We start from the raw sequence: 17,584 nt of genomic DNA, 5'->3' as shown, positions 1-17,584 counted from the left end.
GGCCAGTGAAATATAACATCTGGGTCCCCCATATCATCTTCCAAAAAAAAAAAGGTGAGGGTATGGTGGGGGTAGAGAGCAACGGAGACACTCACAGAGAGAAGGAGGGTGTGTGTGTTTGCTGTTACTGAAAATGAAAACGTGATTTACTGTCAGTCCATGAAAGAGCGCATGAGTTTTGCAACATTTTTTCATATTTCTTTGATTTGTAATCCTCTTTTAGTCCAGTGTAGTTGTCTTTATTCACAGAGCAGGTGTGTGTGTGTGTGTGTGTGTCTGTGTGTCTGTGTGTCTGTGTGTGTGTGTGTGTGTGTGTGTGTGTGTGTGTGTGTGTGTGTGTGTGTGTGCGTGCGTGCGTATGTGTGTGTGTGTGTGTGTGTGTGTGTGTGTGTGTGTGTGTGTGTGTGTGTGTGTGTGTGTGTGTGTGTGTGTGTGTGTGTGTGTGTGTGTGTGTGTGTGTGTGTGTGTGTGTGCGTGCGTGCGTGCGTGCGTGTGTGTGCGAGCGTGCATCGGTGCAAATACAGAGTTGCCTGTCGTCCTTTAGGGTGCTTTATTTTTTGGCATATTTTATTTTTTGCTGTGTTGTTGCTTTTAACATTGGAAATATAGTGAATTGGTTTGAAGCATAATTTATGTTTTCTTACGACGACCCCTTAAGGCTTTGCTAACTCTTTGCTCAGTGTTAAATAAAGGAAACAGCTCTAATCGTCTTCTATAAAATGCAATGTCCTTCATTAGCCCCCCCACCCCCTTCTGTCTTCCTCCGTTTCTCTCTCTTGTTTTTATCTATCTCTCCACCAGACACAGGACCGTGCCAGATGCTGCTCTGCCTCTGGTTCGACTTCTGGTTCAGTTTTGTAACTCTGATTGCAGGGCGATTCTCTGCCAAAGAGTGGAAGTGGCGTCATATGGCATGCCATTCAGGAAAAGCTCGTCACAACGCAAACACGAGAGGTGCTTATGAGGTGCAATGTGCTCGGGCTCCATCACATTATGTCAATTGTTGCAATTTAGCAACAAACGCTTGTAAAACAAATCCACGGAAAATAGAAATGTTACGTAAGTGGACTGAGGTTCAGAACTGAAAAAAGGGTGTTAAACATTAGAGAGAATTTGTTTTCAAAATAAAGGCACCTCTTGGGAAGGTGTTAACATATTAACATACATTTACAGAAGTCATATACAGTATGCATGTTTCTCTCCTTACACTATGGCTTTTTTAACACACTATAATGATTTTCTTGACTTTTTTCAATTAACTATTCTATGACTGTTTTATTCACACTTTTCTAAGACTGATTTTTGCATTAAATAAATAGGATTATTTGAACTCATGTTGAAAATGTTTTTAGATAAGGATCAGCTGCATTTTATCCTATTAAAGTTTAAAGAAATACTGTATGTTCCTGTATAAAGACATAAAGCAACAGGGAATGTACACCTCCAATCTAGCTCAGTGGTAGCTGGGACGTTGTCCTTCTAGAAACATGAACATTAAATATATTTTTTAATTTTTTTTCTTTATTTTCCAATATGAATCCTGCAACAATTGTCTTTAAAACTGATATTCATCATAATGAAAAATAACTGGAATCCGTTAAGAGAAGGGCACGTACACTGTGTGTGCTGTACAACGTAAGCACAACATTGAACTCTTGCCTCCACTAAATCTTTTGACCGCAGTTCTTCTCCCTGTAAGATTATCTCTCATTTGGATATTACAACCACTGCTGCTGTCAGTAAAGATTGTTCAATTCTACTATCTACTATAATTCCAAAGCTCATTACTCAGCGGCTCTCGTGAAAAGCGCAGAGTGGTGACAAGTCGTTGTTTCCTGACAGGGGATTGGACAGGCCTGAAAGACAGGACCACTGAGCGCTCAGACATATTTCTACAACCCTTGTGAGTTCGCTTCTGGCAGATTTAATACCGCTGAGCACCATCGGATCGACATTCCTTTTCACTGACTTTCTACCACTTTCACATGTGCACACACCGGGCGGGCATTAGTGCATCAGCATTCAGAAGAAGCACCTAAACTTTGTATAAATACACATTACCTCATCCATAAACAGCCCAGCAGTCCTGCTTAGTCATCCTCATTGAAACCTGCAGCCCTGAGCTCAATAATGAAAGGCCTTCCTCTACAGCTGATTATAGCCTGATCACAATTGTTTATGGCTTTCATTACCAAATCCAAACCAGTTGGGAACCAATAAACAGAAGTAACATTGTGTACTAACCTAAGAAGCACAACACTAATTGCATGTGATGTAATACCGCTAGGATGCCCAGTGATAAGTGATTGCTGTTGAACAGAACGAGTTGTGTTCAAGGTCTGTTTAAAAAAGCAGCTACCTGCTGAAGTGTGCTTGAGCAAGACACTTAAGGACACGATCACCAGAAGATCCGAGGGAGTTTCTATCCGGCTTTGAAGATCAAAAGATTCCTCAATAAAACAATATTGTTTATCAGAACCGTGCCATGTATGTTGGTATCCATGATATCAGCAAAACAATGTGAAAACATGTCACTGTGTATCTGTGATTCATTAAAGATACATAATTTAGTCTTTTGGCCTCATGGGGGCAGTGGAACAAGCTGAAAACACGGACCAGTCCCAGCCTGGTCAGATGGTCAGTCCCAGCCTGGTCAGATGGTCAGTCCCAGCCTGGTCAGATGCGTACATGAACTGATGAAGCCTCTTGGATGAGAGGTGAAACATCTTCCTAGACAAATAACCAAGTCCAGTTGCTTTTGACTGAAATTGCTTTGAGGATAACGATGACCTGGACGAATGAGAACATTCACAGGCTTAAGCTGAAAACACAACTTTGTCACCCCATAAAGTAGTTTGTGAAGAATTGCCTATTTACACATCCAGCAGACGCAGAGCGATATTCATCCGGAGTCAATTTTTGTACATTTTATAAATGTAAGCCCAATGTTCATTCTCCTTTTAGCTCTGTTTTGGTCTCCACCAACTCCTGAGTAACATATCTGCATAAAAGTAGATTCATTATTATCATAATAATATTATTTGGAAAACCTTGAGACACCATTTCCAGTTCCCAGCTTTTGGTTAATATGTGAAGGAAAACAGCACACCAGAAACTGAACCCTTTAAAATGATTTCTTTTTATTGGATACGGAGAACTGTCTTCGCCTTTTCTAAAAGGCGAATGAAGGAACTGAAGCAAAAATACTAAGTGCAGGCTGACCAAACAAATCAAAAACACGTGAACGGAAAGTTCTAAGTGGACAGCCTACACAACATCTCATCTCAACTGCACACTTCAGTAGAAAGTTAAACATGAGAGCATCAGAGCCAGAACATTAAAAAAGTTTTGAAGAAAAAAAAAAACATTCCAGTGGTTGGCATAATAGAAAATTCATCTTCCTTCTTTGCAAAGTAATCAGAAAACAGTGCAATGCTACAGCTTTTCAAAGTAGACACAAAAACCTCCTCATGCCATTCCCTAAAAAGACTGAAACTACAGCTTCTAAATATTATCCTTTTACTGTAGCTCAACAGCACATTTGGATGAAGTGGAGCCTGATCTACACAACTAAGCTGTTTAACATTAAATCACATGAACGATCTATAAAATACAAAACAAGAGAATTGATCAACCGTACGAGGAGTGGCCACACCATGTGTTACAATTCTACGAGACATTCTGTGCCAGGGTAGTCTGGGAGGTTCAGCTCGTATTTCTTCTGGATGTCATAGGGCAGGAAGCGTCCGGCCAAGAAATGCTTCCCTGAGAAACTCATGGCACACTTCTTTGGTGCTGTGAGCGAGATGAGAACTTCTGGGTTAATGCCATCCTGACTTGGTTCTTCTACGTCCCAACCTGAGGAAGAGAGAAAGGAGGCGGAACGTAAGGAGAGGAGGATTGTGATCATTTTCAGCCTGCTGTGCTCACGCTCAGCGGGTAGTGTATTCAGGGTATGATGAGCTCACACTGAGATGACTGTAGTGTGAGATTTATCCTCCACGTGTGCCTCCAGCCTTGGAAAACTCCCGCCTGGGAGCCAAAGCTCCTAGGGAGCTGCCTGGACGCCCATTTATCATGTTGTGTTTCTGAGCCTCCAGCCCGATATCTGCACTGTATGAACACTTACCTGAGGGCACGTCAACACTGGCAATGGGGATCTTGACTTGCTTTAGGGTGACCAGAATACCAGGGTAGGGCTCCTTAATGTTGGCACAGTCTGCATCTGGGCCCAGCATGGCATCAATCACTAGGTTGTAGGCATCGTTTATGAGTTGCACCTAAACAGAACAGAGCTCAGCATGAATAATTGGCAAATGATTACAAAGTATAAAAAAGCAAGAGCTCTGCCAAGGCCAGTGGTGCGTTCACATGCTCCGCGGATGGTCCCCTTTCACCGAGTTGGAATGTCCTTCTCTGTGTTGATGAGCTTTAGGTCATAATGGGGAAACAACATGGTGTTGTATTTTTTTTGTTGTTGCTGAGAGTGTTTAAACAACACCATAGTTGTTTCCAGTATTTGCGTGACACAAAGAGCAAAGGAGACAGATCAAGCCAAGTTAGTCGCACGTGTTTCGCCACTCGCCTGCCTCTTTAGGAGACAAGGGGCAGGTCCTGACTGTACTGATTTGAATGGAAGGAGTGAACATGAACACAGATTAAGACCTCTCCCTTAACCTCATAGTCACTGAAGTAAATATTGGACCCATTTTTATACAAGCCACATATCACTAGAACCTTCTGACACTGAAAATGCATTTTCAGACGGACAGATCGGAAGAAATGTAACTTTGCTTGAGACCTGTTTTTTCAACAAACTCTGGCAAGATCTTAGAACACAGCTAAGCTAACGCCAACTAACATTTGCGAACGTGTCCATTTAGGAGAACCGAAGTGTTTCCTATTTCATTTCATTCCCGAAGCCTGAAATGCATATAGATCATTTGTACAGATAATATTCGGTGGTATCAATCTTTTCATCTAACTCTTGACACAAAAGAAGGCGAATAAACATATTTGTCCAAAATGCTGAGGTTCTTTTTTAATAAAAGCAATTTTCACTGTTATACAATTAAAAAATCAACAGTACTTGCATACTTGAAATGAAATGATAGATTTGAATGTGTCAACAACAACAACACTGAAGTGTGAAAATGCAGCTGACCTCTGTGGGGAGATAGGAGAGAAAAGGGATGTCCATCTTCTCACACTGAACTGTAAAGTCCTGGTGTAGACTTTGAGAGGAGCGTTTAGGGTGGTAGATGGTGGGCTCATATTCCTGTAAGAGATGAGGCAACAGAGAAAAACAACAAAGAGGAGGTGGGCGGGGGGCACAAAGGAGGAGAGAAACAGAAATGGAGAAAATGATTACATAATCTCAACACGATAGCCTGCAATTTCAGCCAGCACTGACATGAGTATGAAACATTTGGCCTTCGGTTCGGGACAATTTTGTTGAGCAGTGATCAGACATTGTGGTTTTCAACAGTCTGCTTCCTGAATGAATACTTCCCTTTTAAAGTGGGAGCTAAGAGGAGCTCGGATCCAGACACCCGCGGTCTGAAAGGTCTGTGATGCTCAGCAGGAAGCACCTGTGACCCATGACCTTTACACACTCACACAGATAAATCCTAAAGCCCCCACTGTCTGTAGTGTGTGTGTGTGTGTTAGTGTGTGTGTTTGCATCATTTCTCTGAAGTCCTTTTTTTTTCTAAAACACAGTCCTTGATAAACCTCTACATAATGACATTTAAAGGCCGATTTGGCCCATTTTTTCACCTCATTGTATCAAGTGGAGCTCTTTAACACGGGAGTCACAGCTTCTTTTTCATATTTGAAAATATACATTAACATAAATCCAATACATTATTATCTCAAGAACTATTGGGTGGATTGTCATGAAATCATATTCAGGGTCCCCGGATGATGAATTTGAATGACTTTGGTGATTGTCTGTTTGTTTTTTTCTTCAGCGTCACCATTAAGTTCAGATTTTTTAGTTTGTTAGTGAAAAACATCACAAAAGGAATGAATAAATAGAAACAGCTCTCTGTGAAGCATTTCTTCATATAACAGGTTGATGCAAAACTCCCAAAGTCACATGACCGTTCTATTTTACGTTGTGAAACAGTCGCAGTTTTAAATACAAGGTTAATGTTGATCTACTTAAGTTTAGACAGCAAAACTGTTTGGTTATGTTTAGGAAAAGATCATGGATTGGCTTAAAATGAGTATGTATATTATGTATAAAGTAACGTCCCTGGGACGTGGTTTAGTTTTATAAACTTACGTTTATAGGTAGCTGCCTAACAGCACATGTAATTTGGGTTGTGATAAGCTTTCTTGCACAATCTACAGTATACAGTCCCTTTTTGTGAGGACGGTCTGGTTCTTTTAGATGGAGCTGAGCTGAGGCTGCCCTACAAAGGAAGTGATCTGTCAGGTCAGACAGACTGTTGCTTCCTTGGGGATCCTAAACCAATCAAACAGCCACAGCCACTCATCATCCGACGTCACCTCCATCGTATTCTCCGCATAGCACAGAGTGCAAATACAATCCACTGCGTGTATGTGTGTCCCTCGGGGTACGCCAGCGGCCCCAGCATGGCCTTGACCTCATCATCAGTTACACCATCTAACTGTGTGAAACAAAGTAAAGACTTGAAATGACTGTTTGTGTCACTGAGCATGAGCAGAAATGAGGCGTGAGACAGAAACAAGCAAACGGTAAAAACAAGGGCTTTTCCAGTTAATGCTCACGGTTAACACTCCCCCTCCCTGAGGCATGATGGTGTCTTCTAGTATTTTGTTTTTAGACACGGCCCATTAGGAATGGAAGGATGAGGTCTGCAGCTGCACAATAAAGTCTTTCTCTAGTGAAACATTTTGACGCCACGACTTTTAGGACTTAACTGTGACCAATATTGACCTTAACTGTGTGCTCTAGGCAGCTTCAGTTATTATACATGATTTTATTTGCATTCTGTACATGTCATTTATAATGTGACCAATGTGAATTTTTCCATTCAGTGATTGTTCATAGAGCACAATGAGCCAAACAGAACATCATGTTGTTTTAATGTGAACAGTGCGGTGGAACTAATGTGCATAGGACTTGTTTTTTTTAATTATCATCCAGCATTAGCTTTGATCAAGGAATATCTGTGTCTTCCAGTATGCAGCCCTTATGTTTTCCCCATACCTAAGAGTGGAAATAATCAGAGATGCACGACAGACTCAGACACAACCTGCTTTTGTGAACACGGATGTCTTGGAGTGACGTGAGAAGCGAGTTGGCCTGTTTGTCTGCAACTGATCATTCATTTCTATGCTCTGTCTAATCACATTCGCAGCTCTGCATCAGGGGCTTAAGGCTGTGTGTGTGTGTGTGCGTGCATGTGTGCGTGCGTGTGTGTGTGTGTTAATGTGCGTGTCTCACGTGGATGCTTGCATGTCTTCCTGCTGACAGGGATCACATCGCACCATGAAAAACATACACTCTTACACAGGGAGAGTGATTCACGGTCCAAAGTAAGTACTCAAGTTTCTCAAGTTAGAGCAAAGTCAGACAAGTGTGGTCCCAGTCGACCTATGGTAGAGTGCCGTCACTTTGAAAATAATAACAATAAAACTGTACTTCATAAAGCACATTTCAAGATGCAGTTATATTTTTCACAGTGCACAGGAAAAAAATTAAGCAGAAGGTGAAAACATTAAAAACAAAGCAACAGAAATAGATTTTTAAGAAATAGTGCGCGAAATATATACATTACAGTTGGAATAAATGCTTAAAAGGGTTTATTTAAGTTATGAAGAAGCTTCTCATTCATTTCTGGAATGCCAGGGTAAAATATATTTCTCTCTGAGCTGAACTCTGACTTCGTTCTTGGCCTTACGAAGGAAAAAAGACAGTGAGTGGGAGGCGAGGGAAGAGAGAGAGACTCCACAGAGAGCCATCGGAGTTCATCTAACATGGTTTTAATCAGAATTATCAATGCACTGTAAATCTAGTTTGTCATACACACATGGTAAAGTGTATAGATGCATTCCATTCTGAACCAAAGATCCCAAAAACACAGATCCGATATTTCCCTTCCAATAAAGTCATGCTGGGGCAGGACTACAGCACCGAGTACTGAGATGAACTGTGAGAAAGGAACTCTTTTTCTAGTCCTGATCGGGGATGTGTGAGGACCGATCCTGCCTCCAAAAGCAATTAGTCTCAAAATGTCAGTCAGCAGACATCATGGTCATGACATTATATCATGGCTGCTGATCGTAAGAGGCAGACGGTTTTAACGAGAGTAACAATAGCATGATATCATGACTGTCTGAGTGGACTTGCAGGAAGGGTAATGCGATAACTGCTCCGAGCTGTTTACAGGAGCTGGGATGAAATTCTGTAAAACGCAGAGGGCCTGTGAAGTGGATTCTTTTCTGTTGTTTTAAACTAGAAATCTGGCAATATCCTACACATTGTGACCGTACCGCTTATTCTTCCATTCCATTTAAACTATGTTGTTAAAATCTGCATGCACAATCGACTTATAAGGTTGTTTTCTTGCTCATGACCATCTGTGAATAAAATAGAGATTTACTCAGCTGAACAGTTGTTTTTGTGCACGGTGTTGTTGGCTAGCCTTTCTGCAGTGGTTTACTTACATACATGCGCAGGTGTCGGGCACACACCAGGCCGATGGAGCCGTTTTGATCGGGACCACAGATCACCAACACTGTCGGCTGTTTCTTTGCTAGAGAGGTGAGAGGGTAGGCCTGGTGGAGAGACAATAAGAATTTAAAACAGGAGCTGAGGGAAAGGAAAAGCATAAGACACAGGGATAGAAGAGTTATGCAGAAGAGAGACAGGGTTATTGATAGAGACAAGAACAATAGTGGGATAAGTGCAAGAGAAAGATAGATGGTCAGTATTCAGTATTTATCCCTCAGACTCAGGGTTCTTATGCAGCACAGGTCATTCGATCTGTGCCTCTGACTCTCCGACATACTCAGAGTGCCTGGCTGCAGCATGCCGGACATGCCAGACAAGGGTGGAAATGGCACAGACTGTATAGTCTCTTCCATCAAGGAGATCTCATTAAATTAAACCTTGCAGCGGTGTAAAAAATACCAGTGTTCTCGCCATCGGATGCTTCCGTGTATGTAACACACTTTCCGTCTCGTCTATAGAAGGTTCCTGGCATCCGTCTCGTTTGCGAGCCGCACATTTCCTTGTAAATCTCCCTGCACCTTCTTAAATGAGACAGGTATCGGCCTGAGGAACTGTCAACCTGAGTGGCTAATCGTCCATCTGCAACGCCTAAACAGCAGTGCACTCAGTCATGATCATTACTGCAAGCCCCAAAAGTGTCTGCCTTCATTTTCCACGGGTTCTTCAAAGCACAGAAGTTGTTGAGTTCCTACACTATTACATTATACAAGAATGATCGCTCATCGTTGGAAAGGTCGCGGCATCATTTCATAGAAGAAGAACTTGAACTGAGAGGCTCCACGCACGACTTCTGGAAATCCTGTCCAATTAAATGTGTCAGAACACAAGTCATACAGCCAATTAGCCCCGTGTTGTCACTTCCATAAATAGCCAACGACTGCAGTTCACAGTAATGGTTTGGATCGCATTTCTTTATCATGGGGCTCATAAAAGGATTGCAGGAAAACGTATTTATAGAACAAAAAAAGAAGATGTCTTAAAATAAAGGTAGTATTTGTAACTACATTAATAGTGATGTAACTATTATTCATAGAAATATGATATTTATATAATAATAATGAGGTACTGGGCCTTTAAATAGAGATGTAATCTCCCCAATAGCTACACCTCCGTCTTCTCATAAATCACTGTGCCCCATAATGAATTTATGAGCTCCTCATAATAAAGAAAAATATTCCTGGGCTGCTTTTTTTGTGGCTCCTCATAACTACACCACTGTACCCTGTAATTATTTCATAAATACCCTATAATTCAAGAAGCAGCTGAACCATAAGTTACCCCTTTTATTACAAGGTTGTCGGCCCTCCTTTAATGTTTTATCGTACCCCGTAATTACTTTAAATGATAATATTAAATTGGTATTATTGTAGTATACAAGTGCAACATAATTACAAAATAATTGCACTATAATTTTAAAAGGTTACATAATTTGAATTAAGACTCATGTCATACACTGTTGGCCTCAAGATTTCGCAGCTTGAAATAGGTTGAAATTCTCCAACTGCAAATAAAATTCATTTACTTCCACTTCAACTAATGTATTCAGCGCTGAAGAAAGTTCATATGGAGAAATAGGCCTTGCGTTATTGCATTAACCAGAGCGATGCATCCAGAAGAAGAGGCAGCAGCCGTTACCTCCATCATAACAGCTCAGCTGAGAAATCATCTCGCAGACTCAATGAGATGGAGGAGAGAAAGCGTTATGTTCGCAGAGGGCCTGGGGGGTGATGGAAATATTTGAAGAGAGAAGCAGGGAGTGACTGAGTGGAGAAGAAAGACAGGGTATGGAGACTCAAAGTGGAAGACAAGTCAAACAGGACAGTGTCTTTCATTGTCATATCTAATGACAGAAGCTCTTAGTGAGTTTCACACTGTGTAATCTGATGTTAATGACACTGATCTCACTGGGTTAATTTAAAGTGGCACCTGCTGTCTGTGCGTGTGTGTGTGTGTGTGTGTGCGTGTGTGTGAGTGTGTGTGTGTGTGTGTTTGTGTGTGTGTGTGTGTGAGTGTGTGTGTGTGTGTGTGTGTCTGTGTCTGTGTCTGTCTGTGTGTGTGCGTGTGTCTGTGTGTGTGTGTGTGTCTGTGTCTGTCTGTGTGTGTGCGTGTGTCTGTGTGTGTGTGTTTGTGTGTCTGTGTCTGTCTGTGTGTGTGCGTGTGTGCGTGTGTCTGTGTGTGTGTGTGTTTGTGTGTCTGTGTCTGTGTCTGTGTCTGTCTGTGTGTGTGTGTGTGTGCGTGTGTGTGTGTGTGTGTGTGAGTGTCTGTGTGTGTGTGTGTGCGCGTGTGTGTGTGTACACTCCTCAGAGGGATATGCTAACTGTAATTACTACAACCAGCAATTAAAGGTGAGCTGTCTCTGCTAGTGCTGTCCCCTACTGTGAACTTGTCCATATAGGTGTTATGATAAATTAAACACATTAAGGGAACAGCAGAGAAGACTTAAAGCTGCACCAAGCAATATATTTTATGTTAATAAGGTTAATGTTTAATAAGATAAAATGACTATGTGTATTATGAAAGGGATCCCCTGTAGTGATGAACCCAAGGAATGATCGCCCAACTGCAGATTTATAGAAAGTTTTTTTTGGATCATTGTTTTGGTTTAAGCCCCCAACCATGTTTCCAGCTGGGGCAGGCTATTTTCAGCAAGCCTCTCTGATAACACACTGTATACAACTTTCTCAGTTCAAGAAAGCAGACTAAGTTAGCGAGCAGCTGGTGAATACAGCATAGGTAATCCATTCTCTAATTCTGCACTAAATGTATTCATTTTTTATTCATGACTTAAGAACAGATAAAATAATAGTTTTGCTGGGTGATTTTTTTTTTCGTCTGGATGATTTTAAAACAATTTCACTTGCCAAAACTTTTTTTTCTCGCCTATTTTTACACAGATGGGAAAAAAAATAGAAAAAACATTTTTTCAACTGAAACAAGGAGAGAAATCAGTTCAGATCTGTCAAAGAAACGGGACAACCCGTTCTCATTCCCAAGGCATCAAATACCGCCAGCCAGAAATATCAACGTCAAAGTCTGTGTAGGGAGGAGGTCGGCCTTTAACCCAGGAGATCCTGAAGAAGTGGCTGTATATGACAATTTGGGATGCAAACAGGTTGAGATACACTGTTTGGTAACATGTAAGCCATAACAACTTCATTAGGTGATAGATAACGTCAGTGTTGTGTTCACAGCTGTTCCAACTCCCTCAAAGTAGCAGAAAAATAACAGAATGCAGCTTTAAAATACTAAAAACCTCAAAACTCCATTAGCTTGATCGTTCATTTGTCCTCTCTCTGTCTCTGTTTCTTACTGCCTTTTCATGCAACATACAAAAGTTCCCATCAGCAGGTCTATTGGCCTCTTCTCTAAACGTTGAGGGGCCGTAAAGGAGCATCAGTGATATTAATGCTGGAGTCATTTCATGCTGCTGGAGAAACCATTAGAGCCACACACTGTTGAAGGTAAGCAGCTATAAAGGGAGCGGGCTGGATCAATTCAGGCAGCGCTCTGATGTGTTATGAAGCATTTGTCTCATCTCGCTCACAACAGAAGCCTGATTCACCCAAACTCATATCCATCGAAACCCGTTTACTGCAAGCCTCCAAATGGATCACAGAAGAAGAGAAACATGTCACTTCCTGTGTGCCGTGTTGCTCTTGTTTGTCTGTTTTATCCATGAAAGATGAGGGGTTTTAATGGCCCTCTTCTGGTCGATACTGAATTTCATAGCTAACTTTTATCATCATATTTTTTTAAAAATCGAGAGTATGACCTCATTCTCTGGGCTTTTTGGTGTATTTCACAATAAAAGAAAAAGGCCACGTCATCAAAACACACTTAGGTCTTCTGGATATCTACTTAGTAATCTTTCACATATATAAGTTACATTTCTTGATACAAGTCTATGATGCACTTTATTCCAAAATAATGTAATAAAATTCCTAAACTGTCTTGGCAACAAATCTATCAGTGTATTGATTTAGAAAAACAAGGTTTATGACTCTGCTTTAGGCTAATAAACTTGTTGAAATGTTTTCCAGTGTTTGAGATATTTATGATATTTCTGATGTGGAGGAGGTTACTACAAGTGCAGACAGATGGTTTGTTGCATCTGTTCAACAGGTTTGTGGTCTGGATGCTTCTTTTTTATCTCCTCTTCTGTAGAACTTTTGATTTTCTTTCTCTCAGTTTGCTGCTGACATGACATGCAAGGTCTACAAAAAGGTTTCCCATACATCCATATAACTAAAAATAAAGAGGAATTATATGGAAGAGGTCTGCTAGGACCCCCTCACACGCCAACCCAGTCGCCAGCATAAAACGTTGGCATTGTACATTTCTGCAAATCACAGATGAACCACTGCAACCCGATCTCATTCCCTCATCACATGCCAACACTTTTGGACGCTCAACGGTTGCAGTTTTAAAAAATCAGGGTTAATGTTGTGAATTTAAACAAAAACTAATAACTACAACTACATGTTTAGGTTTAGAAAAACAACATAAATGTCCGTTATATAATTCATTTTCACTTTGACATGGGATGGGACACGAACGAGAACGTCGTGTCCGGTAGAAAGTCCAGTGTGTGTTTGGTTATTAACATCTTTAATTTACATTGGAGTCAGTTGAAAGCCCAGTAAGTCGTAGATAAGCGTAAAAGAGTGCCATAAATGTTAAATACCAACGTTTCTGTGGTTTGCAGAAACATACAATGCCACCATCTTTTCCGGTGACCGGGCTGCTCACTCACACACAATCAAAAAAGAATATGTCTGTCTTGATTATAATGAGGTCTCCAAGGGAATACCTATTTTAAATAAATGTCAAAGGCATATGTTCTTTCACCTCCAATCAACCTGAAACACACACTGGCCCTGAGAAAACACAAATCGGGCTCCTAGAAACACAAACACACTCACACATGCAGAAAAAAAAATCTATTTGTACTAGAGGACCAAACTACAGTCCAGGAGGTCCTGTAAACTATAGACTAATTTATTGCCGTGTGGTAAGAAAAACGTCTCCTGTCTCCTCAGGTGTTGAAAAGCCTCAGACTGATAGAGGAACACACACAAACAGTCTGGACCTGGTGGCTGCGGCTGCTGCTGGAATAGTAAAGGGATTACTTACAGAAGGACTATAATCTATCTGGCAACCAGAGGTGTGTGTGGTGTGTGTCTGAGCACACGCTGTTTGTGTGGTACACTTGGAAGCCAGAAGAATCGGGCCAGCAGTGAAACCAGTGAAATCAGACTGTCTGCATCTCCTTCTACTGTAATTTTCCTTAAATAGCAGTGATGTCATGTAAGCAGTAGCATGCTGCTGGCGGCTGCTGGCGGCTGTGGGCAGCAGCGATCTGCAGCGTCCAGGCCATGTTTGTCTAGTAAGGCTATGCTGTTGGGGCTGCTGGCGGAGGGTCAGGCATAGGGCCAGCAGGGGCTGATGATAATAGAGGGGAAGGGGATGTGGTGGGTTTAATCACACACTGTCGGGGGGAGAACGCACAGTCTCTGATGCTGCCACTCGGCCTGTCTCAGCTTTTACGTCGCCCCTTTTCCATTTCACTTTTAATTAACTGTTGCTGTGCGAACGCCTGTTTCTCACCCAACAAGAATGTGATAGCTTTATTTGGGCAAACAATATACAGTAGTAGTGTTTAATAGGTATCCCTATAAAATAAAAACACATTAAAAGCTCCAATAATGAATGCAATATCGACTAAAATATCACACTTGAAGAAACACTAGTTAAATCTGTATTAATTGTTTTTTTTAATTGCCACAACAAGCTGCAAACACAATACTGACTGATTATCACCGTGTCAAATGGTAGTAAGACTCCAAATGAATGCTAATGTCGCTCCCTTACCACCCCAGTTGCCAGAAAAAAAAATGTTAGCATTGTACGTTTCTGCAATTAAAGTCGAAACATTGATAAGACATTTTTTGTTTGTTTTTTTCACATATACCTCGACATATCAGGAGAATACTACATCTGATTCATTTGGACCATTTGTTGTCCAGTCCAACTGAAACAGACATTTGCATTATCACGCTGTAATGTCCAGATATGCACTTTCACACACACACACACACACACACACGCACAGACTCTCACTGAGGAGGCTGTGTGTGTGTGTGCCCTGTTCATATCCCGTCCCGTGTGAAAGTGAATTTACATAACAGACTTACATGTTTTAACCCAATCCACAGTCTTGTCCTAAACCTAGCCAAGTCGTTTTTGTGTGAATTCACATTAACGCATGTTCAAAATTGTGACTGTGGAGCATCACTACTCACTATGTGCATCAAACAGTGACACCAAGGGATCCCTGCAATGCATCCATATGTGCCGAGTAGGGAATGATAACTGGTTGCAGCAGTTCAAACACATCAAGATTCAACGTATCCGTGGTTTGCAGAATCGTACAATGCTAACATTTTATTCTGGAGAGCGTTAATTCTAGATGTGGGAATCAAATGCAACTCTTTGCTAACAAGTTCGTCATATCAAATTAAAAGGGTGATGATGTGTCAATGTTGTGTTTAGAATTCATATCTGTGGTCCTCAAGAGGCCGAAAAGACTCACAGACTCCTGATAATCATAATATCTCTGATATTACAAAACGTATTTCCATCAACAGTAATATGCTTTTCTATATAATGCTATGAAACACGTTTGTATGATATCTTATGAATAATGATATTCTATTTAACGCTCTGAAATGGCGATTGGAAGTGGGCCATGATCAACCGCCCTAACCCTGCTCCCTATATGCTCTTATACTACGTCACATGATTTCATTTCATTTCTACAGTAAATAAAAATATGTGGATTACACACAAATTAGTGTGCATTACTTTACGTTGTCGTATGAACAAACAATGAATCTGTACAGTGTATGACGATGTTTGTTTGCATTGTCAAAACAATGTCCTTGTCTCTCCGCTTATTATTCTATCTATCTATCTCCATTTCCACTTCCTCGTCTCAGGGGAGATGTTTAAGTAATCACTCATGTCGATTTAGATTTTTTTACTTTTTCCTGTAAGCCACTCATTTTCGTCTCTGTTTCTGTCTTCTTCTCTTTCCATCTTTTTCTCTTCATCCCTGCTTCTGAGAGCGGCGCACAGTTTCATGTGTCGTGTAGCTCAGACTCTTATTCATCACAGTCTGTTGAAGAGCCCACTGAGGAAACCAGTGTGGCGTTAAACCAAGCTAGTGGTCTGGTCAAAGGGAACCACATGTGTTCCTAACAGTCTCTCCACTGACACACACACACACACACACACACACACACACACACACTCTCTCTCTCTCTCTCTCCCTCTCTCTCTCTCTCTCGGTTTGACATAGACCAGACTACAGAGAAGAAGAACTGGTTCTGGACCGGTGCGGTTGAGGAGCGCTGCCACATAGTGAGCTCAGGTGTTCTGCCCCGAGCTGAGCTGCTTCAAATGTAAGGTATCAAGTGTCACACAAAGTTAGAACATTTCCTACACATAATAATCAGACATTTTGTAAGGATGTTAATGCAAATTAGGAAAGTGTAAGTAGCAGCAGCTGTGACTTTTTGCCCTCTTGTACAATCAAACAGTCTCACCAGGATCTTAGGAGTTTTGTAATGATCAGGCCCCGAGTGACAGAATGTGCACAAGAAAGTGGGATAAAATGACCTTAAGAGAGGGTTTGCTCAATGTAGGCCATTAAACACATTTGTACATGAGTGGGTTGGTTGAGGCCACAGTTTTATTTTATTTGAGCTTGCAGCAGTGGTTCTGTATTGGATGACTTCATGCAAAACGGACAGTAATTGGAAAAATTTGCTTGGCTTCCTTTGATTTGGTTTGATTTCTATGTGTTTATACTTAAAGCTGCGAGGTTGGTGAAAAGACAGATGAAAAAAAAGAAGCTTTTTGTGACATTTTCAAACAATTATTAAATCCCTGTGGTGCTAAACTTTCCATTTCAATACAACGACAGAGCAGAAGAGAAGATAACACACTTCAAACGACCAACACAACACAAACTATATGCAAAATAAAAACTAGAGTTTTATAAGAGTGCTGCTAAACAAACAGTAAAATGCTCAACACACTCACATGACAATAAATGGCAACAGCCGTTCAGTGCTTGGTGCCACTGGTTAAATGACCCAGAGAGGAAAATAGCTTTGAAAGCATTACCGCACATTCAAGCAAAGATTCATTTCACAATAAAACACACTGGAATGATGTTATTCATCTAAGCATTTATGATATTGTATCAGATGCATCAACCCATGACCATTATTTTGAAAGATGAAAACCCTTGTGATGTGCTCTGCCTCATAATTACAGTCAATTTGAGATTGCCAGAGACATAAAGCAAACATGCAAACTAGCGAAAGACGAGATGTGGGAAAAAAGAAGGCGTGCAGACCTTGGTGATGGCGAGGGCACAGGCTTGTCCCCAAATCTCTATCAGCTGCTGTTGTCCAAACCTGTAGTCCCTCAGCAGCTCGGTCTCGATAGCTGCCGCCTCCCCTTTACTGTCAGACACACAGTAAAACACAATGTTAGCAAGAGAGCTATTGTTTCATCATCATCAATAAAAAAAAACACATCATGGAACATTAAGTGGAGCTGTACAGGCAGAAATCATGTGAGATCATCCTCTCAAAGGTCATAATTTAGCCCACCGGCAGAATCAAACTGAATTTAAAGTGTGTGTAGTGTAAATGAAATGTCTGCCTGAATGCAGTGCTGACAGCAGCCCAACACTACAACATACAGCAGGCATTTACAAGCTAGCACATAATTGAGTGGTTATATGAACTCATTTACCAATGATACACTAAAAAAGGTATTTAC

General features: G+C 41.1%; 1 protein-coding gene across 1 annotated transcript in view; it reads right to left on the bottom strand.

Annotated features, from left to right (window-relative positions):
- Nucleotides 1-3,287: 3,287 nt before the first annotated feature.
- yjefn3 (YjeF N-terminal domain containing 3) overlaps nucleotides 3,288-17,584 on the bottom strand; it is a 41,153-nt gene continuing 26,856 nt past the window's right edge. Inside the window, exons 2-6 of the mRNA XM_083911178.1 lie at nucleotides 17,154-17,262; nucleotides 8,662-8,772; nucleotides 5,165-5,278; nucleotides 4,130-4,280; nucleotides 3,288-3,858 (exon numbers count right to left, since the gene is read on the bottom strand). Coding sequence (XP_083767304.1) covers nucleotides 3,662-3,858; nucleotides 4,130-4,280; nucleotides 5,165-5,278; nucleotides 8,662-8,772; nucleotides 17,154-17,262 — 682 coding nt within the window. The 3' untranslated portion in view covers nucleotides 3,288-3,661. The remainder of the gene's footprint in view (nucleotides 3,859-4,129; nucleotides 4,281-5,164; nucleotides 5,279-8,661; nucleotides 8,773-17,153; nucleotides 17,263-17,584) is intronic.

The sequence above is a fragment of the Echiichthys vipera genome, assembly GCF_963691815.1.
Source record: "Echiichthys vipera genome assembly, chromosome: 3".
In the NCBI taxonomy this organism is placed as follows: Eukaryota; Metazoa; Chordata; class Actinopteri; order Perciformes; family Trachinidae; genus Echiichthys; species Echiichthys vipera.
Note: the sequence above shows the minus strand (reverse complement) of the source record. Positions and strands in the feature narration are given on the sequence as shown.